Source organism: Choloepus didactylus, chromosome 7 (assembly GCF_015220235.1).
Source record: "Choloepus didactylus isolate mChoDid1 chromosome 7, mChoDid1.pri, whole genome shotgun sequence".
NCBI classification, from domain to species: domain Eukaryota; kingdom Metazoa; phylum Chordata; class Mammalia; order Pilosa; family Megalonychidae; genus Choloepus; species Choloepus didactylus.
Window position 1 is genome coordinate 23472349 of NC_051313.1, and position 24680 is coordinate 23497028.

Below are 24680 nucleotides of genomic sequence, written 5' to 3' on the forward strand. Positions count from 1 at the left end.
ACTGCCTGCTTTGAATTACTTATCTCTCCCTGTATTATGAGCTGAATTTTCCCCCTCTACCTTAAAAAAAATACCCTGAAGTCCTAAGACCCAGAGCCCGAGTGTGACCTTATTTGGAAACAGGGTGACTGCAGATGGAATCAGTTAACATGGAGTCACACTGGAGTAGGGTGGGCTCTCAACCCAGGATTGTTGTCCTTTTAAGAAGGGGAGGCCACACGAAGACGGAGGCAGAGATTAGAGTTATTCTGCTACAAGCCAAGGCATGCCTGGGGCTACCAGAAGTGGGAAGATGCCAAGGAAGGAATCTTCTCTACAACCCTGAGACAGGGCATGACCCTGCCGGCATAGTGATTTAGACTGTGAGAGAATAAATTTCTGTCGTTTTAAATCACCTAGCTTATAGGTGCTGAGTTCCTAGAAGGCAAGATGGGGGGGGCGACATTTCACAGCCCCCCTTTCCCACTCACACACCTGCCTCTCCAGGCTGCCTCCCCCCACCCCTCACAAATGCAATCTCTTTAAAGTGTTTTTTGGAGTTCAGAATAAGTGGAGGTTAGCAAACAAGTTTTGAGTGCTTCATGTGCCAAGCACGCTGTCTGCCTGCGGCGACACAACGCCCAAGCAGCAGCCACCAAGGCCAGGGACGTGGCAGGGTGAGCAGGAGGAGGAGGGGGAGAGGGAGGGGAGGAAGATGAGGGAGGAGGAGGAAGGCGTGAGAAGGAAGGGAGGCGGTGAAGGAGAAAAAGGGGGAGGAGCTCCGGGCCTGCGCCCCACGGCCTTCTCATCCCCCTCTTGATTCTAGAGGCCTCATGGCCGCGGCTTCCGCCGCCTCCTCGGGGCACGGGGCCCGGAGCCTGCTGCGGTTCCTGCGGCTCGTGGGGCATCTCAAGGTGAGCGGGAGTCCCCGCGGGCGGGGAGAGGCCAGGACGGGGACCGCGAGAGGGAGCCAGGGCCGCGGGGCAGCTCCCCGGCCCACCTCGGGCCCCGCAGCTCGCGGGCCGCGGCTTTTCGGCTTCCCGTCCCCTCGCTGCCGCTCCCTCCCTCTCCCCGACCCCGCTCCCCTGGGCCCCGGCATCCCCCCCTTTCGCTCCCTCCTCGTGCTCCCACACTCCCCGCTGCGGCCTACCCCCTCTCCCCTCGCGCCCTTCCCCTCTTTCGGCCCCCTCATTCCTTCCCCCGCCCGGTGTTCTCCCTCTCCTCGTGCGGCCATTGCCTTCCGGTCCTCCTGCTCTCTCCACCCTCCTCTCTCCTCTTCCCTCCCTGCCGTGAGGCAGTGAGGCATAGAAAGCACCACTAGTTGCGGCCGCGTCTGCTCTGTAGACGGAGGAGGAGGGTCGGTGGGGACTGCACGGAGGGCGGGTGAGCCGCCTGTGTGGGGACATGAGCCTGGTGCCCGCCCGGGTCCCCCGTGGGATCGAAGGGAGGCAGCCGGCCCCGCGAGCCCCGGGACTCTCCGCCGCGGGTCGCGCCTGCAGTGAATACACGCGGGGGTCTTGACCCGGTAACTGCGGTGGGGTTGCGGGTGGGGTGTGCTTTGGGGCGGCAGGGGGAAGAACAGAATCCATCCGTCATGCAGATATAAGTGGGGTGCCTTAAATCGGTCTCACAGTTACCTCCAGAAATGATACGACTTTCTGCAGAGGCTTTTATGTAACGCGCACTGGAGTTACAGCATGTACCCCGCTCCCTTTCAGTTAGTGATTTTGCAGAACTTCTCCAAGTTCAAAGCAGATTATCTGTTTCATGCCACTATTATCACTGTTTATAAAATTCTTTAAAGATGTAGAATTCTGAGGAGAAAATGCAGTCTCCCAAAGCCACATCATGTTCTGTATTAGAGCAAGAGTCAGGACTGGTGGAAGCACCAAGCAATTAGACATGCTTTATCAATTAAGCTTCAGAATTGAGGAGTCTGTCACAGTCAGAACTTTCACCACAATGAACTAGAGTTGGCTGAAGGCAGAGAGCCCCAATTCTCATAGTTGAGAAAAATAAATACTTTATAGTTTTGTTTTATGTATATATACATACACATACGTAAATTTATATACATATGCACATATAGATATTCATATACATATGTAAAAGGACTTGTACAAGTTCTGTAATTATGCATCACCAACACAGAGTAGCTTGACTATTGGGCTTTTATATTGCATACTTTTTAAAAACTTTTTATTTTGAAATACTTGTAAACTTATAGGACAGTTAACAAACATAATACAAGCCCCATACAGAGAACTCCCAACATACCCCTACCCCCCAAATACCCATACTCACCAGTTTTAATATTTTGTCACATTTGCCATATCATTCTGTCTGTCTGTTATTCTATTTCTCAATCCATGTTCTGAACACTTTTTGGTTAGGCTGTATACATCACACTCCTTGGACACTTAATACTGCCACGAACATTTCTTGTGAACAAGGATATTCACTTATGTCACCACCTTAAGTGGTGGTTCAAGAAATTTAACATTGATATGAAGCTTACAATTTATATTCCAATTTTTCTATATATCCCCAAAACATCCTTTTGATCGTTTTCTTCCCCCTTGTTAGATCCCATCCAGGATCACATTTAACACATTTAGTTGCTCTTTCTTTTTTATTTTAATTGTGCAAAATATATGCGACATAAACTTTCCCATCCAGCTACTCCCAGGCATACCATATGAGATTAATCACATTCACAATATTGCGGTCCCCTCATCACCTTACATCACTAAAACTCCCCCTTCTTCCCAGACAGAAACGCTATACCCATTAGCATTGACTCCCCAGTCCTCCTGCCCCTACCCCGGCAACCTGTGCTCTAATTTCTCTCTGTGAGCTTACATATTCTCCAATATTTTCCTTGTAGTTACCATGGGGCTTAAATTTAACATCCTAAATCTATGATAATCTTATTTGCTTTGATACCAAATTAACTTTGATTTTATACACGAACTATGCTCCTATACTCCTGTGTCCACCTTCTTGTCACAAATATGGGTTTATACATTATACATCTAAAATCACTGATTTATCATTACTTTTATGCATTTGCTTTTTAGATCCCTTAGGAAGTAAAAGTGGAGTTACAAACCAAAAATACAATAAAACTGGCATTTATATTTTTACCCTCACAGGAGTTGTTCATTTCTTCATGTGGCTTTGATCTGTTTATTGTCTCTTGTCCTTTCCTTTCAACCTGCAGAACTCTCCTTAGCATCTCTTGCAGGTGAAATTAGTGATGGCAGACTCCCTCAGGTTTTGTTTATCTGAGAATTTCTTATCTCTCCCTCATTTTTGAAATACAGTTTTGCCAGATATATAATTCCTGGTTGGCAGTTTTTTTGCTTTCAGCATTTAAAATAATGTCATCTTACCGCTTTTTGCCTCCCGGTTGCAGATTAGGAATTGGCGCTTAATGTTATTGACGCTCCCTGGTATATGACATGTTGCTTCCCCTGTGGCTTTCAGAATTCTCTCTTTATCTTTGGCATTTGGCAGTTTGATTATAACATGGAGCTATGTGAGAATATTTGGGTTTATACTGTTTGGAGTTCTTTGGGCATCATGTCTTTCATTACATTTGGGAACTTTGCAGCCGTTATTTCTTTGAATATCCTCTCTACCCTTTCTCTCTTTCTTCTGAGACTCCCACGATGCATATATTGGTGTGCTTGATGATATCTCAAGGGTTCCTCAAGCTCTGTTCACTTTTCTTCATTCTTCTTTCTGTTCCTCAGACTCATGATTCAATTATCTTCAAGTTTCTGATTCTTCCTTCTCCCAGCTCCAATCTTCTGTTGAACCCCTCTAGACAATTTTAAAATTTCTGTTACTGTGGTCATCAGCTCTGTTTAGTTTATTTTAATAATTTCCATCTCTGTTGGTGTTCTAGTTTGCTAATGCTGCAGAATGCAAAACACCAGAGATGGACTGGCTTTTATAAAAAGGGGGTTTATTTGGCTATACAGTTACAGTCTTAAGGCCATAAAGTGTCCAGGGTAACACATCAGTAATCAGGTACCTTCACTGGAGGATGGCCAATGGCGTCTGGAAAACCTCTGTTAGCTGGGAAGGCACGTGTCTGGCGTCTGCTCCAAAGTTCTGGTTTCAAAATGGCTTTCTCCCAGGACGTTCCTCTCTAGCAAGCTTGCTCTTCTTCAAAACATCACTCACAGCTGCACTCCCTTTTCTCTCTTTGAGTCAGCTCATCTATATAGCTCCACCAATCAAGGCCCACCCCGAATGGGTGGGGCCACGCCTCCATGGGAACATCTCATCAAAATTATCTCCCACAGCTGGGTGGGGCACACTCCAAGCAAATCTAACCAACACCAAAACTTCTGCCCCACACAAGACTACAAAGATAATGGCATTTGGGGGACACAATACACTCAAACCGGCACAGTTGGTATTCTCTTTATGTTCATCTTTGGTTTTCCTGATATCCTTTGGTTCTTTGTCCATGCTTTCCTTTGGCCCTTGGAGCATATTTAGGACCATTTTTTAAAAGTCTTTGTCTGGTATGTCCTGGGTCTGGTCCTCTTCATTGATGGTTTCTGATGCTTTAATCTTCTCCTTTGCCTGGTCCATAGCTTCCTCTTTCTTTGTATGTTTTGTAACCTTTGCTGAAACTTGGATGTTTTGATATTTTAATGTGTTATCCCTGGAATTTAGACTCTGAGATGGCTGTTCCTTAAGATTGTATCCAGCTAGTGCTATGACAGAGCTTTCCTTGATTGCTAGGATTTAAAAAAGGGAGAAGAGAATACCTTTCCCAATCTTTGTAGATTGACCTGTGTAAGTGCTCTCCTTCAAGGCTTATCTATACAGTGAGCTTAGAGGCCCCAGGCCAATGCATAGGAGCCTTCTTGGACCTTTCTGCACGTGCATCTTGTCTTGGGCATGTGCATGTGGCCCTAAGAATTCCCCACTTGCGAAGGGCTTAATGTCCCGTCTTCCCTAGGAAACAGTCTCTGCACTTTTCTGGGTACTGCAGTGCATGTTCCACAGCCGACAGTCCCTTTCCCCAGGCAACACAACTTGACTGCTCTCCCACAGTGTTTGTAGGAGAGCTCTCTAAGCTGCCTTCTGGACTTCTACATGTAGGGCAAGTTCTAGGATGGCAAGTCCCTCAGGACACCACCAGACAGATTGGACCAGGCATACATACTCCCAGTATTTGCATGAGGATTACTTTGCTTTCTTTGGAATCGAGACCAGGAGTCCATACTGAGAGCGTGGTTGGCTCCAAGATGGGCCAGTGAGTGGTGAGGGAAGGGCCAGCCAGGGTGCTATGAGATCCTACAGCTTTTATGTAGCCTCATCCAGTTGTTGCTGGTTGTTCAAGGCTCCTGTTTGAGGACAGAGCCCTGAAGCATCTCACTTTGCCATTTTGAATGGGTGGGGCCCTATATTGTATACTTTTTAACTACTTTTGTAACTAATAAGCACGTGAATCGATCCACCTTTCTCTCTCCGGGCTCATTGGCTTATTTGATTGAGGATGTTGACCATTCTAATTAGTTAAGTCAAGCATTGTTTAATAGGTTCTGAAGCCAAGACATGGCATTGCTTCTTGGAGAACAGTGCAAGTGGTTAAAATGATATTTATTTTTAAAATTTCTTTATCTTCTTTATTCTTATCAATAGAGGGTTCCACGGACTGGCTGGGTATACAGAAAAGTAGAGAATCCAGAGAGTGTGTCGGATCACATGTACAGGATGGCAGTTATGGCTCTGGTGACCAGGGATGACCATCTTAACAAAGACCGGTAAGCGGACATGAGCTTTGACCTTCGAAGTTTGCAGGTCTCTGGGTTCGTACCACTTTGATGACTCAGGCCTGTTTGGATTCTTGATGGTTAGTTTGTATGTCAATAAAAATTATTTGAGGCAAATCATACAGATTCTGATCTGTGTGGGGAGGGGAAGTATGTATTGTTGTTTATTTGTTGCAACTGTAATCTGGAGTTTCTGTTGGCATCTGGTAGAGCCTGGTTTGGTCTCTTAGCACACTAAGGGTGACACTAGGTTTCCCAGGCCTTGAAAGTATTTTATGTCTAAAATTCCATCATTGTATTAGTAAACTGTATACTTGAATCTAGCGTCTCCCATGGGGCACCCTTTTGTAAAGTGATTATCAGCGAGATATGGCTGAGATAGAGGTATCTTCTCTCCCTTTCCTTTCAGTCAGTCAGCAAGTATTTAAAATACTTGTTGAGCACAGAACAAAAGTTTATTAACAATATAAGGCATTAAATAAATCCCATATATATTACATAGACCCAGTGTGGTTTCTGTAAAAAGCACAGAATAAGTTATGTTAGAAATTGAGCATAGCATTGTAACAGTAGGGGAAATCACCTCGTGTTGCGTGGTTTTCATGGAAGGAGTGGAATCTGAGTTGAGTAGTAAAGGGTTTCCATAGGTAGGGAAGTGGAAGTCATGGCACACAGACAGAAGGACATAGAAACCAAAGCCCTGGTGGTGGAAAGTAAAGGTATAGTATTCAGGCTCTCCAAAGAAATAGAAGCAACAGGATACCTGCATACATGTATATATATTCTACATAAACATACACACGTGTGTATATACCTATATGTGTACATATACAAATACACAGATTTATTTTAAGGGCCTGGTTCATGCAGTTGTGGAAGCTGGCATATCTGAATTTTATAGGGCAGGCTGCAGCTGGAAATTCCAGTAAGGGTGATGTTGAAGTCTTGAGTCTGAATTTCTTAGGGCAAGCTGGCAGGCTGCAGATTCAGAGGAGTAGAGGGTATAGTCTTGAGGCAGAATTTTTTCTGATTTACGGAATCCTTACTTCTTGGTTCTTAAGGCCTCCAACTGACTGGATGAGGCCCACCGACATATTTATGTAAAAGTCATCCCCTTTACTTAAAGTTAACTGATTGTAGATGATAATCGTATCTACAAAATAGCTCCACAGTGTTTGACCAAACAACTGGACACCATAACCTAGCCGAGTTGACACATTAAATTAACCATCCCAGGTATACTTTGGAAATGATAAATAAATAAATTTTGATTGTGGCAGAGGCTTTACTTAGTCTGAAGAGTCCTATGTCTGTAGAAGGCGTGGAATTGAGGAGAACTTAAGCAAAGAGTACAAGATAAAAGTGGTATCATATGGAGGTGAACTTAAGGGAGTCTGAGATTTGAATTGGATGAGAGGCTGGAGGCACGGAAACCCAAGAGGAGGCTGTTAGGCCTTGTGCTGCCTTGGTAATAACTGGGAGCATAAAATAGACTGGCCCTCAGGGACCTTTATCTCATGACCTGCCTTTGTTATTTTGATAATGATTATCATAATCACTAATCATTCTCACTAATAATCATGGCTATTTGTTGAATGCGTAACACGTGCCAGGAACATAAATTGTCACATTTTAATGTTCACATCAAGCTTGTGAAGTATTATTATCCCTTTTTTTACAGATGATAAAATGAAGCTTGGCAAAACTGAGCATTTAAGAAGTAACTTGGCATAGGTCACACAGCCTATAAATGGTGGTTGCTGGGTTCAAATCCACATCTGTCCACCTATTCCCATTATTCTCTAAACTGCCTCTCTTGGCATCTAACACTAGCCCAGAAGCAGGATGTTAAGTACAGATGGGAAAATGATTGTCTCTGACTTTTGTATCATTAAGTAAATACTGTAACCATATCAGCTACTGGTTTTGTAATCTGATGTGATCCACGTTTTAAAGTGAGACTTGAGAAACCAGCTATTTTATTTTAAAAATTCATGTTAACCACAATGATTTTTTCCCCTGCACTTTCATGTATTTGTGTTGAATATTAATTAGCAGTTTTGACTCAGAACTGTCATAGGCTGGAAGAATATAATTACTTTAGAAAATACTGCATTAAAATACTCTGTGAGGTTGGAGAAACAAAAATATTTTATGTAACTTCAAAATACTATAGAGGAGGTACATGTGGTGCATTTGATTCTGTGTAATTATTCAACGTTTCTCACCTGGTCAGATGTGTACGCCTAGCCCTGGTTCATGATATGGCAGAGTGCATCGTTGGGGACATAGCTCCAGCAGATAACATCCCCAAAGAAGAAAAACACAGGCGAGAAGAGGTCAGTGTTGACTGTTGACCCTGCAAAAGACCGTTGGAAAAACCTGTGACTGAAGCAAAGCCAAGTTGATGCGACCTACTACAGTAGGGAGGACAGCATCTTGATGGTCTTGGTAGTGTCTCAGGGAAGGCTGGGGGAAGCTTTTTACAGGGTTTTAGGGCCTGGGCTGGAGGGTGTTAAGATGGATCTTGCAAGGTGGACAATTAGTTGGGATTGAACAGAATTTAGGACATGATAGTTTTGGATTAGTGGGAGCAACGAGGGTAGGGTCTTAATGCATCTTAAAGAGCTGGCTGTTAGTTAAACTGTTTTAGGTGGTTTATAGTCTTAAGTTCCAAGAGCAAAGATTTCTTGGAATATTTATTTTTGCTTATTCTCAGTCTTGTTTAGCACAGTGACAGGTAAGTATGCCTGTCTCCTGCCTTATTTAATGCAGGGACAGAAAATTTTGGGGGTTTCAGTTCTCATTAGTTTGTGGATCCAGAGAGTATGGCTTTCCTTCAAACAATGGAAACAGATGGAACCTTAGTGGATATGTGGAAATTTCCTGTGCTAGGAAAGCGCTTTGAAGAGAAGTTCTATAAATCACAAGCTTAATTGCTATTATTATTTAGTAAACTTTAAGTTAGTCCTTTAACTTGGTGGTTAGAAGTAAAGCAAAGAAAAATATTTGTATCAGGAAAAGATGAATAGCATCAAGAAATTGTCCAGATTTGGGTTCCAAACAAGACCAAAGAGAGAGACCAATAAAGTATCCAGATTTGGGTTTCAAACCTGGAACCCAGGACCAATGAGAGAGACATCTTTGAAGTAGAGACTGGGAAATCCAGGAAGACTTTTTTTCAGTGCCACATGGCTGGCTCCCAATTCAGGGCTTATCACAAGCCACTTTTATTGTAGGCTGGAGAGATTGGTCCTAAGTTGCTGAGTGGTGTACCAGGGATGGACTTAAACAGCTGTTCTCAGAGCTGGTGGAGACGAGCTAAGTGGCCAAAAGGTATTTTGCTTCTTTAAGAAGATCCATAAGGAACTGGGTCCCAGTTTCAGAGTTTCAGCCTACCCTAAATATGGGAACAAGGGGACTGGTGCAAGGAATGCGCTGTTCTTTCTGTCAAAATACAAATCCAAATCCAAGTCTGATAACCATCACAGGAGAAGAGGGGGAAGGAGAAGGAGTGTTCCTATATGTGAGTCTAGACCATCATGAATAAAGAATTGCTGGGGTTGATTGGCAGCGTTAATATAAAATAATAATAATAATAACAATTACCTACAGAAAGGAATTAATACCTGAACCAGAAGCTCATGAGTAATGAAGTATGACAGAGAAAGAAGGAAAAAAAAAAAAAAAAAAAGCCCACCCTCAATCCTACAGCTCATTTCAGGCTGGTTGATGGCTTTATTCAGAGGGTAAATTTGGACATTGTGGAGGAGTAATAGGATGAAGTACCTGAAGGTGATCAAAGCCCTTTATGGGATGAGGAAGAGTGATAAATGTGACACAGAGGAAGAAGAAAAGACAAACTGTCCTTGCAGAGGTACACAGTGAATTTGAGGCTCACTTTACATAGAAGCAAGAAAAACAAACATCAGTTGGAATGCTCTTAACACTGGTGTGAGAGTGAAAAACTGCTCCTGCCCTGAGAAGATCTGGGGCCTGGCTAGTGACTCCCCCCAGCCTCATGGAGGGGCATACAGGGACCTTTACAGCCAACCAGAGGGGGTGCTCCTGTCTTCTGGGCTCTGTATCTGGGCTGTGATGAAAAACCTTTCTGGCCTCGTTCAACCTCCTGGTTGCTGCCCACATCTGCTGATTCATGGGGGAATAAATGTCATAATCAAAAGGGACCAGGACACATCTTAAAGGACCACAAGTTCTTGGACAAGAAGCCAAAGGCTTGAAGAGGACTGATATTCCATTGCTCCTTCCTGCTCTCGGTTAGGATTTTGGAACTGGGAGATGAAAGATTCTCTATGCAGATGTTTTTTATGAACAAGGTTTGGATGTCTGCACTAGAGGATGTCTTGGCTCGAGGTGGACCATGCATAATGAGAGCCGGGAAGCATCATTTGCCCAGGGGCAAGCTGACTGGATCAGCAAGGCTTTAAACTGAAGGAGGAGGGAGGAAAAATACTTGATAAACCTGGAAGACTGATTGTCTTAGAAGAGAGCAGGTATTAAGATGAAAGGGAGAAAAGGGGACAGAAGAACAAATTCAGGAAGGGAGCCAAAATCAGCATTTATTGTCTGACTCCCTTCCTTAACATGCTACAAAAAACTTGATATTATAACCCAAGTTGACCGATACTGCCTGGTTGCACAACTAGTGGGATGGGACTTGAGGCTGGAATACAGAAATGGTAGGTTATATTCTGTGTGAAGGGAAAAACTTCTCGAGATGGAGGGCAGACTTGTGGTATGTATTGTATCTTTGCAAGTTAAAGGTGCCAGAGAACTTCTGGGAAGGATAAAAGAGGAGAAGATTAGAACTTTTATCCTGAGAGTGAACAAGGCAAGGTGAAGAAAATGAAAAATAAAGCAAACCTTTATGGAATGCTTATTATGCGCCAGGTAATAAGTGCTTGTTCTAGTTTGCTAATGCTGCGGAATGCAAAATACCAGAGATGGATTGGCTTTTATAAAAAGGGGGTTTATTTGGCTACACAGTTACAGTCTTAAGGCCATAAAGTGTCCAGGGTAACACATCAGTAATCGGGTACCTTCACTGGAGGATGGCCAATGGCGTCCGAAAAACCTCTGTTAGCTGGGAAGGCACGTGGCTAGCGTCTGCTCTAAAGTTCTGGTTTCAGAATGGCTTTCTCCCAGGACGTTCCTCTCTAGCAAGCTTGCTCCTCTTCAAAACGTCACTCACAGCTACACTAAGTTCCTTCTCTTTGAGCCAGCTCATTTATATGGCTCCACTGATCAAGGCCCACCCTGAATGGGTGGGGCCATGCCTCCATGGGAATATCTCATCAGAGTCATCACCCACAGCTGGGTGGGGTACATTCCAAGCAAATCTAATCAGCACCAAAATGTCTGCCCCACAAGACTACATCAAAGATAATGGTGTTTGGGGGGCACAATACATTCAAACTGGCACAGTGCTATATATATATATATATATATATATATATATTTGTCCATTTAATCTTTACGATCATTCAATAGTACTATTATTAACCCCATTTTACAGATGAGAAATTTGAAGCCCAGACAGGCTAATTAACTTTCTCGGGGTTCCATGGCTAGTAAATGGCCAAGCCAGGTTTAGGATCTAGAATCTGCAATTTACGACTACACTGTTGGGTCTAATCAGTGATGTGTGAATGATAATTAAATGCTTTCCAGATACTTGTCACAGGACTGACACAAGACATCTGCTGGAAACTTGATTCTTCAGCTGAGAACTTCTGGTAAATGCTTGACATGCTTTGCTAACAGAGGCAGACGCTAAGGAAATTCTTTTTCCTTCTAAATCTTCGAACAAGGAGGTGAAACTCAGTGTGAAAGTGGGAGTGGCAGGACCAAGAGCAGGAAGGGAAGGGCTGGCCCCTTCAGCTGTGTGCTCTGGACGTTAGGGAAGTCAGAGTTCATTTAAAAAGGTAGGCCAGAGTCCGTGGCAAATGCTGCTAACCAAGGAATATTCACTGTCTAAAGAGGCCTCAAAAATGTGATTCTGATGGAATAACCGCCCTCCAGTAAACTTGGATTAAAATAATTTTTAATTTTTCGGATTATGAAAGTAATACATGTTGATTGTAGAGATTTTAGAAAGTATTAACAAGCATATTACAAACCATTCATAACACTATAATTCTTCAAGTGTCTTTTATATGCTTACATATTTTTTATTTTGCATAATGGGGTCATGCTACTTCTGTAGTCTAAAGTATTTTACTTTATCTTGGGCTGATGAAATTGCTAGTTTTGTAGGCCTAAAAAAGCTATATTGGCCTCTCAAATTGCTCAGTCTACTCTATTGTAAACATTTTTCCGTATCATTAAAAACTTTTGCAAATACGATTTTCCATTAGCTGCATCACACTTATGTGCCATAATTTAACTCTGTCTTATTGTTGAATTTTCCAACTTTTTTTCTATACACAGATCTTTATTCCTGATTTATTTCTTAGGACAGATTCCCAGAAGCAGAATTACTGAAATGACATTATTTAAGGCTAGTGATAGATTTTGGCAGATGGTTTTCCAGAACATTTAGACTGATCCAACAAAATATGAGAATGCTTTTATTCCTGAGTCTTTACTAACTTTTAAGTGTGACCGTTTTTAAAGTCTCTGCTAATTTGGTAAGAATGGGCATCTCCTCTCTAATGAGAGTAAAATTAACATGTTCAGTTTTTCCTCTTGTAATTTTTTGTTTCTGGGCTTTGCCTATTTTTCTATCATGGTATTTTTTCTCAGCTCTTCCTTTAAGATTAGGTTTTTAAAGACTCTCTCTCTCTCTATATATATGTATATTGTTGAAGTCAGAGCATATAACCAAGCATACATACAAAGGTCTCATTTATTTTGAGTAAAAAAGTTGGCCTTCTGCTTAGTGTGGTGGTGTAATGTTGCTTAGATGTGAGGTGTGTCATAATTTGATAATAGTAGTAAAAGTATCAAAGTGGGCAACAAAATTAGATTAGGTTATGGCTTATTTATTACTGATACTCTCCCTTGTATTCTGATATTCTTTCTTAAGTGGGAGATAAAGAATGTTTGTCATATAGGACTGGAAGTTGGCATGGTCCTGGCTACTTTTCTGAGCGTGCCCATATTATACGTTACACTGAGGCTGTCCTGAAGAGAAGGGCTTGAGTTGCTGGTCTAGAGGATGTGTTCCTCAAATGTGTAGATCACAGGCAGCCACGTGGATGGGATGCAGGGCGCTTGATGGACTGAATGTGTCAGAAATTGGACAGAAATGTAAGGTATTGATTCTAGAAATACAGTTCAATTTCAGGAAGGAAACAGCAGCATTTTTGTTGGTTGTTCTTGTTCTTTTAAAGGACATAGTAGTTTTAGTCAACAGGAAGTTGATTAATAAACCAATAATTGGATGTGATCTCCAAAAAGCCGCTTTGGTCTTAGGCTGCATTTGTAGGAACATACAGTTATAGCATGTGGGAGATGTTGGATGGTTCCATTCTGCTCCCCCTTGGCCAGATCACACATGAATCAGTGCATGCCATCCTGCGCTCACCATTTTAAGGGAATAAAATAATTCCATAATCCTTGGTCATCACAGGAGCTTTATATTTGTATTCTAAAAATTTAGATTTGCTATACCTGTACGTACTTGTTATTCAGTGCATTCCTTTTAAACAAAAGGATAGTTTTGGTGGGAAAGAAGTGCTGTTTTATAAAGAAGCCTTTAATTTGTGAAAATGCCAAGTATTTGTTCAAGTATTTTGCTAAGATTTCTGGAAAAGAAAAGAGGGAATGCAGACAACAAAATTCACTACATTTCATGCCATTCGTAACTTAATAATAGTATACACTTAAAATGTTTATCCAGCCAGTTACTGTTCTAAATAACTTATACATGTTCGCTCATTTAACCCTCAGAAAACATTCTGAGGTTGATGCTAGAAGTCTCCATATTATCCATGAAGGAACTGAAGCACAAGAGGAACTTAAGTGTTTACTCAGTAGACTGCAGAGCTAGGATTTAACTGGGGACTTGGCTCAAGCACACCCTCTGCCACCTGTGCACAAATACATTGTGTGTATCCTCAGCAGACCATGATGCTACAGCTCTGTTGAACAAACCTCTCAGGATGGCAACAGTCCTCTGAAGAGCAGATTATTAATGCTGCCCAATGTAGTTTGCACTGGATGATGAATATACATGCACACAAATATCCATTTTATTTTCACTGCTGTTCCCCAACTCCTTATCTTGCCAAAAATGGTTCTTACAACCATTTTCTAGTCATCACAGTTACTATATTGAAGAAGTAAAGCAAATTAAGAGGTGTGGGATGAGGATGGTGAAGGAATCTGAAGCCCTTTGGTAGTAGGATATAGACCATGTGCCTGCAAAAGGTGACATTTTAGAAGGATACTGTAGTAACTCCGAAGTGAGGGAAGAGCCATGGGAAAGAGGGTAGCTCTGGGACTTCAGAGACTAGAAGTAAATACAGAACATCTTCAGCTCTCTCATTCTCTCATGTTTGCCCTTTGTTGTGTTGTGGCGCTCTCAGGCTTCTGCTTACGGTGGCCTCTTTCTCAGTCTTTGCTGGACAGATCGTGCAGATGGCTGGCCTGGCCTGGTCTGCATTACCAGGCTATCCCTGGGACCAGTCACTGGCCAGTGGGATTAGGGCCCCACTGAGTCATTACCCATCTGATTGACGTGGTATTTGTGCCCAAGGGAGGGAAGGAGGAGGGATGGGGTAAGGCATCGTGGAAGAACTACAGAGACTATTTTCAGTTGATATAAGAAAATACTTTCTGTTAGCTCTGCTTAAAGCCCACGGGGGCAGCCTCTGGAGGTGTTATGCTCCTGCCGCTAGATGTATTTATGGAGGGAGGACAAGAAGTGTTCAGCAATGCTATTGAAGGGTTCAGAAATTATGTGGATGTCTAAGTAACTTTTTAAAAAAATTTTTAGTAAACTGTGTTTATTTTCACTAATCTAATTTCTAAGTATCTATTAATATTCGTTTTTTAAGCCTGTGAGTCTATGAGTCTACAAAATTCTGTTATGTAATTTCCTTTATATTATTAATGACAATAATTGCCAACTTGTATAGTACTTTAAATTTTGCAAAGAAAATCTGTTAACAATAGAAAATGAGTATGGTACTATACAAAAAGTTCTTTGAGCTGTAATCTAGTCTTACTTTCTCATTCTCCACAGTCTTGGGTTTGTTTTGGGCTCTAATATGTTTATGATTGAAATTTATGTGAGTGTGTTGTAATTCATCCACAAGATGTACAATCCTTGGCCTCACTTCTGGTACTTCCATAATCATCTCATAGTTTGGTCATTGTCGTTTCTGGGGTCAAGTGTGCTGCAGGCCACAAAATAGTACAAAATGACGCCCGTATGAGTAAATACAGTTATTTATTTGACCTGTACAACTACCCTCTCAGCAAACTATAACATTGTCCAATACAGACCTCTCCCTTCTGCTGCCCCTCTGGGAGTTGTCTGTAGGAGTCTGAGCCCTTTAAATGACTTTTGTAGGCTAGTTGTTAATGTAGATAAATGTAAACATAATTAAAACAGTGGTTTGATATTTCAGAAAGCTATGACGCAGCTAACCCAGCTCCTACCAGAAGACCTCAAGAAGGAGCTCTATGAACTTTGGGAGGTAAGTATACATAATGGGTTATTTTTTATTTATTATCACTGACTGTATGTGGCCCATCGCTGTTTTAGTTGGCTCAGATTATCTTTGTCTTTTTCTAACTTACTGCTTTTTGGTTTTTGTCTATTTCTTACCCCCAGCTGCTGTAGAAATTTCTCATGGCGGGTAGAAATATTCCTTCCCTCCAAATTCCCCATTTGTCTTGCCACTACAATGCGTGATATGGACCCTGACTCACCAGCCCTGGATCTCCTGCCTGCTTCCCCCCCGCCACACACCCACCCAGTTCTACTCCATGAAAAGAATATGGCCTTTGGGAGAGTTTAGAACTGAGTTTGAATCCCAGTCCTCCACTTCCTGAGCCTGTGACCTGGGGCCTTTTACCCTTGCTGAGCCTCTCCCATCTATAAGGCCTTGCAAGGCTGTTAGAGCTGAGCTAGGCCAAGCAGGGAAGTGCTGCCATGATGCCTGGCCCAGAAAGGGCTGTATCAGTGCTTGCTCTCTTCCCAGTGCTGCTAACTCCTTGTTCCCTCTTTACTTTATGTCATTGTGCTGCTTGTTGATTAATTGAATAACCATTTATGGTTCTCCATGTCACCAGATCAAGTTATATATAAGTAGGAGGTTTTCATATTTTTTACATTTTTATAATTTATCCTCCAATATTACTGCATGGGTTTTGATATCAGACTTCAGGGTTCAAGTACTGACTCCCTTACCTACTAGCTGTGTCATCTCGAGTAATTTACTTAATTTCTCGGTGCCTTGATTTCCTCATCCATAAAATGGCCATAATAAATTCCCTCTGCCTGTATGCTTATATCTATTTTTATAGAATTGTTGTAGGAATTAAATTAATATATGTAAAGCACTTAGAATACTGCCAGGTACATAGTAAGCTCTTGCTTTTCTCTGTCTCCATCCATATATCCTGATTTGGGTTGAAGAAAATATGGTCATACTGTGCCCATGAAACTTGGAAAAGTACTAGCTACATAGAAAATGCCAGTTGATTGGTTTCTGCAGTGTTAATCACAGCTATGCACCACTACAAATAGCTGTCAGCCCAGAGGGTCACATCTATTTAAAGCATTTAAACATCCTTGATTATAATTTATCTTTCACCATAGAAGTGTGAAATCAGATTTCAGCAAGCCAAGGGAAAACATTTCTACTTTTTTTCCTTAAAGTATCATAGAAAAATATCTGCCCCATCACCTGCATTCAGCTTTAAGGAAATATGCTAGTGAGCCCCATGTAGCAGGGAGCCACCCCCCATGATGAAAGCCCAGCTTACCACCCACCCTGGGACTGTTCCCTGCCTAAGATTTCTTCTTAGCACCATCAGACGTTCCATCAATTGGAGATGTAGTTGGGCTAACGGGACCTCTTTTTTTAAAAAATGTCTCCATGGTTTTTTTTTTTGGGAGGTTTGATGTGGAGCCACATGCAGATCCTGGGACCCTGGAGGGAGAATCACTAGGAAGTGGGACAGTGGAATATGCAAAAAATAAACTTTTGGTTAGGGCCACCCTTTCTCCAAGGAAGAGGGAGAAAATTGATTACCCTCTGCTTTCCTCCCCTTCTCTTCCCTTTTTCATCCTCTATCATCAATTCTGATTACTGAGAACGTTTTTTGAAAAATTGTTTTGCCTGTGCTCTCTCTCTTCTCCCCCTATTTTTGTAGTTTTACTAGATCTACACTGTTGGAATGTTTAATCATCACATGCTATAATCTCTCCCTTTTAAACCTTATTTAGTCTTTGTTCTACAGGTACCTATGTATTTGATGCACATCACCAGTCCTGATGTCAGGCTCACTCCAGTCATTTTGGTTTTCTGAAACTGGTTCTCTAGTAGGTTTCTCAAGAAAGGCTGATGGGAAAAATAATGCCTAAATTCTTGCATGTTATCAAGTTTCTCTGTATTCTTTCTACCTGAAGGTCAGTTTTGTTGGATATGAAATCCTTGACTCAGAGTTTCTTTCCTTGACTATCTAAAATGTTTCTCCATTTTCTTTTGGCATAACGCATTGCTGTCAAAGTCTGATTATAATTTTCTTTTCTTTATATGTCACATGCTTTTTTCGCTTAGCTGTCCAAACAATTTTTTCTTTTAAGTCTGGTTTTTACTAGAATGTATCTTGGTGTTGCTTGTTCTAGATTAATATCCTTAGGTACTTGGTGTGCATTTTGAATATGAACTTAAAAATCCTTTTTTTAAAAAAAATTTCAAGTAAGTTTTCTTGAAGTACAGTTTTTGTTTTTTCAGGGCCTCCTATATATCAGTATACTTGTGTGTTGATTCTACTTTGCCTCTTCAATATTTGCCACTTTTTCTCAAATCCTTCATTTCTTTTTGTTTCATTGTGGTAACATGTATATGACATAAAATTTCTCATTTTAACTACTTTCAAGTATACAATTCAGTGTTATTAATTATATTCACAAAGTTGTGCTACCATCACCATCATCTATTACCAAAACTTTTCCATCACCTCTAATAGAAACTCTGCACCCATTGGCATGAACTCCCATCCTAGTTTCCCCTCCCCCTGCCCCTGGCCTCTGGAAACCTGTAATCTACTTTCTGACTATGAATTTGCATATTGTAGTTATTTCATATAAGTGAAATCGTACAATATTTGCCCTTTTCTGTCTGGCTTGTTTCACTTGATATGATGTCTTCCATGCTGTAGCATGTTTCATAACTTCATTCCTTTTTATGGTTGATATATATTCCTTTGTGTATATGCCACATTTTGTTTATCCATTCGTCTGTTGATGGGCACTGGGTTGCTTCCACCTTTTGGCTATTGTGAATAATGCTGCTACGAACACTGGTGTGCAAATACTTATTAAGTCCCTACTTTCAATTCTTTGGAGTATTTACCTTGCAGTGGGATTGCTGGGTCATATGATAATTTGGTTAACTTTTTGAGGAACTGACAAACTTTTTCCACAGCAGCTGCGCTATCTTGCATTCTTATTGTCAGTGTATGAGTTCCTATTTCTTCACATTCTCACTGGCACTTGTTGTTTTCTGTCTTTTTTAAAATATCCAGATCAGTAGGTGTGAGGTGGTGTCTCATTGTGGTTTTGATTTGCATTTCCCCAATGGCTAATAATGTTGAGTATCTTTACATGTTTATTGGCTTTTTGTTTATTTACTTTGGAAAAGTGTCTCTTCAAGTACTTTGCCCATTTTTAAATTGGGTTGTTTGTCTTTTTGTTGTTGAGTAATAGGAGGTCTTTATATATTTTGGATATTGAACCCTTATCAGATATGTGGTTTCTAAATATTTTCTCCCGTATTGTAGGATATTTTTACTTTCTTGGTAATATCCTTCAGTGCACAGAAGTTTTAATTTTGTTGAGGTCCCATTTATCTATTTTTTTCTCTTGTTGCTCATGCTTTGGGTATAAAGTCTAACAATCCATTTCCTAACACAAGGTCCTGAAGATATTTCCCTATGTTTTCTTCTAAGAATTTTATAGTTTTAGCTCTTATATTTAGGTTGTTGATCCATTTTTAGTTAATTTTTGTATATGGTATAACGTAGGGGTCCACTTTCATTCTTTTGCTTGTTTCATTCTTTTGCAGTTTCCCAGCAAATGTGCTAAAGAGACCCTTCTTTCCCCTTTGAGTGGACTTGGCACCCTTGTCAAAAATCAATTGACCATAGATTGGTGGGTTTCTTCACTACTTTTTGACTTTTAAGCTTAACCTCTTTTTCAATTTCTATTTCTTGTAAGGTGCTATTTATGCCTAATTATCCTTGTGTTCCTTTTGCTTAGGCTTCAATTCTAAAAAACCTTTTTATTTCTAATTCTTTCTATATTATTCTTTAATGTCATATCATTTTCTTAATGCTTTTTTGTTCCTTTTCAAACAGTTACAGAGATGTTATTTTGCTTCTTATTGTCGTTATCTTATGGTCAGTTGGTATGAGATCTGACCTCTGTACTTTTCTGTTGCTCGTTTTGATGTGAAATTTTGGAAAGCAGCTTGGCTCAGAAAGCTTTTTTTTTTAAACCTCACAGAGCTTCTTCCATTGTTTTTACGTAGTGTTCTTTCAGAGATTTCCTGGCTTTGTTCCTTCATCACGTTTATCTGGACTTTTTCTTTTCTTCATCTTTGCTGTCCTTATCCTGCTGAAATTTTATTTTACTCATGGCAGTATCTCCTTGTGTGGGGCCCTGTCCTGGAAGGGATCCCTGCAGGTCAAATTAGAGAATTTGCTCAGGCTGGCTCTCCCTAGTGTGAGCTCCTTGTGCTCATCCACTGTTGGACAAGATCCCTGCCAGTGTGAGCCACTGTTTGTAATGAGAATTCACATGAAGCCCTGTTGTCTGTTTTGAGATGCTTCTGGTCCCCTGTCCATCAGACACCCTGCTCCTTCCCTCTGCTTCCTCCCAGACAGATGCTGACCACGTGCAGGGCTTACAGCTGGAAGCAGTTTCTCCCCACCCACGTATGTTTTAGGATTTGTAAGAATATAGTGTCCCCTTGTTTTAAGTGTTTTAGAGATTTTGGTTTTGTATCTCCTTTATTTGTCAGGTTATTATGTTTCTTTTTTGCTCCCTATTTTACCATCTACCTGGCTACCCACGCTAGGAAATAAAAAATCCTTTTCACCTCTTCATCTCATTCACTTTCACATTGTGGTCTGTCAGCCTTAGCATTTCTCAAATGTGCCCACTTCCCATCCATCTTAGGCCAGATTTGCATAACTCCTCGGCTAGGGCCACAACGACTCAGCCTGATTTCTCTACTCCCAATCTGGCCGTTACCTACACTACACCTAGGATAATCTTTCTAAAATGCGTGCACATCTGAGCTTTACTCTTCCTGCTTGAAGTCCTTTGTGATATCCTGTAGCTGCAGGATGAAGCTGAGACACCTTAGCTTCAACCACAAGCCTTTCAGGAGCTGGCCTTTGCCTTCATCTCCAGCCTCTTCCTCCCTGGAGCCCTCCATCCAGTCATTCGGAACATCGCTGTAAGTTCCCCAAAGATGCTGAGGTTCCTTCTCACCCCCAGAGCTTCATCTGCCTGCCCTGCGCTTCTCCCTGCACTGCCTCCTTGGTAGAAAGTGAAATTAGGAAATGTCTGTGTCATTATTTTTTGAGGGGAAAAATGCAATAATTTGTGTTTTTAAAAGAAATTTATAAGTACACCCGACTTTGTTATAAAATATGTTGTATTTCCAACTAGTCTTGTAGTATTTCTTTTTCTCACTTTAAACAGGGGAAGCCCCTAGACTGCTGTACTTGGAACATTCCACATTTTTCATTAAATAATGAATTTGAATACATTATATATAAATATGTAACTATGAAGGTGAATAAAAACTTCAATAAAATGTAATTATTTTAAGTGCCATCGAAATAAAACACAATGTATTTCCTTTCATATTAAAATGATCCCCCATACAACTTTTAGCTCTGTTAAAATCCAAAGAGCTACCTTTATAAAAATAAGGTATTTAATAAAAAGCAAGAAACCTTTCAGTGATTCACGTCACACCACTCTGCTGAGCGAGCATGACAGGCTGGTTATCCGAACATGTCTGGGGTGGAGTTACAAAGGAGAACTTTGCAGCAAAGCCAGTTGGGAGCATTTAGGTCTTAATAGAAGGATGACTCTACATAGTGTCGCCTGGAACTTGTGCCTGCGTGACATGCATAGTGCTCTGAGGAGCAGGCCTCCTGCACCTCTTAGTTCAGGTGTGCTCTGAGGGGGGAGGAGGGAAGGGGAAGAGGAGAGCAGAGAAGGCCGCCTCACTTACACCTTCTCCCCTCCCTCCCTCCAGCACAGGCACACGCACCAACCACCACCTGCAGAACTCAGATCCTGGGTCAATCCTCAGGATCCTCAGGACACAGAGGGACTTGATGAGGTCTATGTATATGGAAAGGAAGGACAGAGATTCCCAACACAAAGCAGTAATGAAAAGTAAGAGTAAAGCTAGAAATTCACTTACGAAGGAAAGGAAACCTGACAGTAAATGGAGAGAAAAGTAAAAGTAAAAGTAGAAATTTCAGTTTGAAGTTGAAAGTTTGAAGATCTAAGCTGCTCAGGTGGATTAAAGCATACTGATCTTGAGATGAAGTCAGGATATTAAACAGGAAGAGCTTGGAAGTTTCAAGAAGAAATGAGACTTCCTAAGCATGGGGTGGAATCTGGAATTGTGAGCATATCCTTCTTGCAGGAGTCCTGGGATTAAGCTGAGGAATTATAGTTGAAGCCTCTCTGTGAAGGGTGGTTGTACTGTTCAGAAATGTGGCCACTACTGTATGTGCTTTTATGATTTCGGGTACCAGAATACCCAGTTTTTCTGGAAAATATGGGATTTTCCTGGAATACCCCATCCTGCCAGCCCTAATCATGCTGCTGTAACTGTCTCTTTCCTTAGGAGTATGAGACCCAATCTAGTGCAGAAGCCAGGTTTGTGAAGCAGCTGGACCAGTGTGAGATGATTCTGCAGGCATCCGAATATGAAGACCTTGAGAACAAACCAGGCAGACTGCAAGAGTTCTTCAGTTCCACAGCAGGTACTGTGTGTCTGCAGAATCCAGAGCAGTGACTGAAGTCATGTTCCTGAAACCCACTGGTGTTGCCCTCTTCTGGCCCTTCTGTGCCGAGCATCTAAAAAGAAATTGGCAGGGTTCCTGGTGAAAGGTGGGTTGGTGGGTGAGAGTGTTGCCGACCTGCGGCCTGAGTGCCATGTCCACCTTCTGGCTCTGCAGCCTCCTGGCGTGCAACCCGGGGCAGTCTCCTGACCTCTCTGAACCTATGTTCTGATCTGAAAAACGGGAAGCTGATACTCATCCTACTTAAGTCAAAGGTTGTTTTTGAGATTCGAGAGAGAGTGTGTATGTGAGAACACTTTGTAATCTGGAAATGCTTTGCAGATACAAGGCTGTGTAAAATAGAGGTAAAGGTATAGAGGTAGATATTTGAAAAAGGAAAAGCCCAAGCGGCTGTAGTCACCATCTTCATTCTAGCACTTCACAGCACAAACCTGGAGTTGCACTGTTTTGTTTTGAATCCTGGTTCTGCTGCCTATAAGTTTAAGTAACCGTTGATAAACCACTTAACCTCTCTGGGCCTTAGTCGCCTTATCTGTTAAGTGGGGATAATAATAGGATCTATTTCTAGGGTTGTTTGAGGGTATTGCAGGTTAATTCATGGGAAGTGCTTAGGACAGGAGCTGGCATTTCATTAACCTTCAATAAGCATTAGCTATCTTCATTTTGCCACAGTTTCCAGAGTACGTGGCTAAGGACTCTGTATTAGTGATGATCGTCGTTCCTGTTGCTCCCTGGAATACAATGTCCTCTCTCTCCCTTGGGATTTCTTCAGGCTCAGCGCAGCCTCCATCGCCCACGAGGTACCACTAGTGGTAGTTTTCTGTCCTCTCAGGACCCTCCATGACCTCGCCACATGGAGGAAGTTCCCAGCTCACAGCTCATGTCCCAAAATATGATTTGCCATGTCATGCGGCCAATTCCATTTCCCTTCTCCCCTTTCTAACCCCACTTCCTGAGTCCCAGACCAGGTTCTTATTATTTCTAAGTTGGACTGTTAGATTCACCTCCTGACTTCACCTGCCTAAGGCTTGTGAGTCCATCCTGCATATCTCAGTGTTTTCCTCCTTTGAAGGTGCCGGTATCATCACATTTGTATTAGAAAATCTTCCGTGGCTTTCCTCCTGCCAAACAATAAAATCCTGGCCCTTTCAAGTGTCCCAAAAGGCCCTGTTGTCTAATGTCACCCATCGCTCCGCCCTTGTTTACTGATCCTCCCCATCAGAAGGAATTGTTCCTTCTTTCTGCTCAGTCTGCATTTGGTCTACAGCTTGCCATACTGTTCCAGTCTGACTTGCATTTACTTCATGATGTTCCTCTCTTTCTCCCTTCCAGCCCTCCACTAAATGCCGAGCTATTTGAGGGCCCTGACTATGTCCTGTCTGTCATTGATATAGGTGGTGCTCAAAAATGTTCCACTACACTTCAAGAGAATAATGTTCTAAACCAGGGTTCAGCAAACAATGGCCCTTGGCCTAAATTGGCCTGTCACCTGTTTTTGTAAATAAATTTTTATTGGAACACAGCCACACCTATTTACATATTGTTTCTCCTATTTGCACTATAATAACAGAGTTGAGTAGTTGCAACAGAGACCAAATTTAAAAATATTTGGATCTTTGCAGAAAAAAATTACCCCTGTTATAAACAATGATTGGGTTCAGGATAGCGTACTTTGTCAATAATGTAACTAAAATAGAAGACATGTTTATGTGGTTCTTTGCAGTTTGCATACCATTATCATCTATTATGATACAGTCACAGTGAAAATTAGAAAATGAAACATGACAATACTAGCAGAATTACAGAGAATTCAACTGGAAGTGTAATCTAGGCTACACTCCTTATTTTACTGATGATGAAACTTCGGGCCTGGACAATGGTGACTTGCCACTTATAGACAGAGAGCTTTTTACATGCTTGTTTGCCTCCTGTAGACTGCTTTGTCTCCCTCCTTGTCTTTTTATATATAGATGCTTTGTCCCTTTAATTAATTACAAGTCTTAATGGGCAGAGATGATGTTTTCAGCTTTTTCAGTGTCTTTCCTCATGGTCCCTGGTGCAGGCTTTCAGGAGCTGCCTGGTTCGGTTTCCATTCGTTCTAAATGACGGTTCTGTGCCTGATTCGTACCCAGCTTCTCTGGCATTGGGGTGGAGAGATGCATCCTTTTCCATGATTCTGATTTGCATGAAGTACAGGTCAGATCCCAGACTAAAGCCACTCAGAAGCCCTGGGATGAAGCTGTGGAGAGACTGGTTCTTCTCTCTCCAAAATGGAAATGTCTTTTTCTGTCTTTTTGCTTTGCAGGGAAGTTCAGCCACCCTGAAATAGTCGAGCTTGTTTCTGAACTTGAGGCAGAAAGAAATGCTAAAAGAGCTGCAGCCTCCAGTGAGCCATGCTCCTGAGATGGCCCCAAGTCATGGTGCTCCTGGGACAGACATTTTCTTCTTCTGCTTTATGGCATCGTGTTTTGCCCCTATGGGTCTGTTGATTTCCCAGATGTGTGTCTGTTTATCTTCAGTTGTCTGAAGTGCAGCAAGAAGCGTGATGTAATTTGAGCAAAGAAGCTACAGAATGGGGGGTGGTGATTAAGGTGCCACCGATGAAGACGGGGGTGGTGGGGAGGCACCTTTTCTATGAAC

At 41.8% G+C, this 24680-nt stretch overlaps 1 protein-coding gene across 1 annotated transcript; it reads left to right on the top strand.

Annotated features, from left to right (window-relative positions):
* The first annotated feature begins 740 nt into the window (after nt 1-740).
* HDDC2 (HD domain containing 2) lies at nt 741-24680 on the top strand. The gene is made up of 6 exons (XM_037844103.1): nt 741-893; nt 5650-5771; nt 8017-8119; nt 15380-15448; nt 21863-22001; nt 24346-24680. The coding sequence occupies exons 1-6, from the start codon at nt 813-815 to the stop codon at nt 24441-24443; spliced, it is 612 nt and encodes a 203-aa protein (XP_037700031.1). The 5' UTR covers nt 741-812; the 3' UTR covers nt 24444-24680.

What these genes read in the sequence shown, in the direction of transcription:
- HDDC2 (XM_037844103.1), top strand. Translation starts at nt 813, where the DNA reads ATGGCCGCGGCTTCCGCCGCCTCCTCGGGGCACGGGGCCCGGAGCCTG. An exon ending in GACCATCTTAACAAAGACCG is followed by an intron (nt 5,772 to 8,016) that starts GTAAGCGGACAT and finishes TCACCTGGTCAG; the next exon opens with ATGTGTACGCCTAGCCCTGG. An exon ending in GTTCTTCAGTTCCACAGCAG is followed by an intron (nt 22,002 to 24,345) that starts GTACTGTGTGTC and finishes TTTGCTTTGCAG; the next exon opens with GGAAGTTCAGCCACCCTGAA.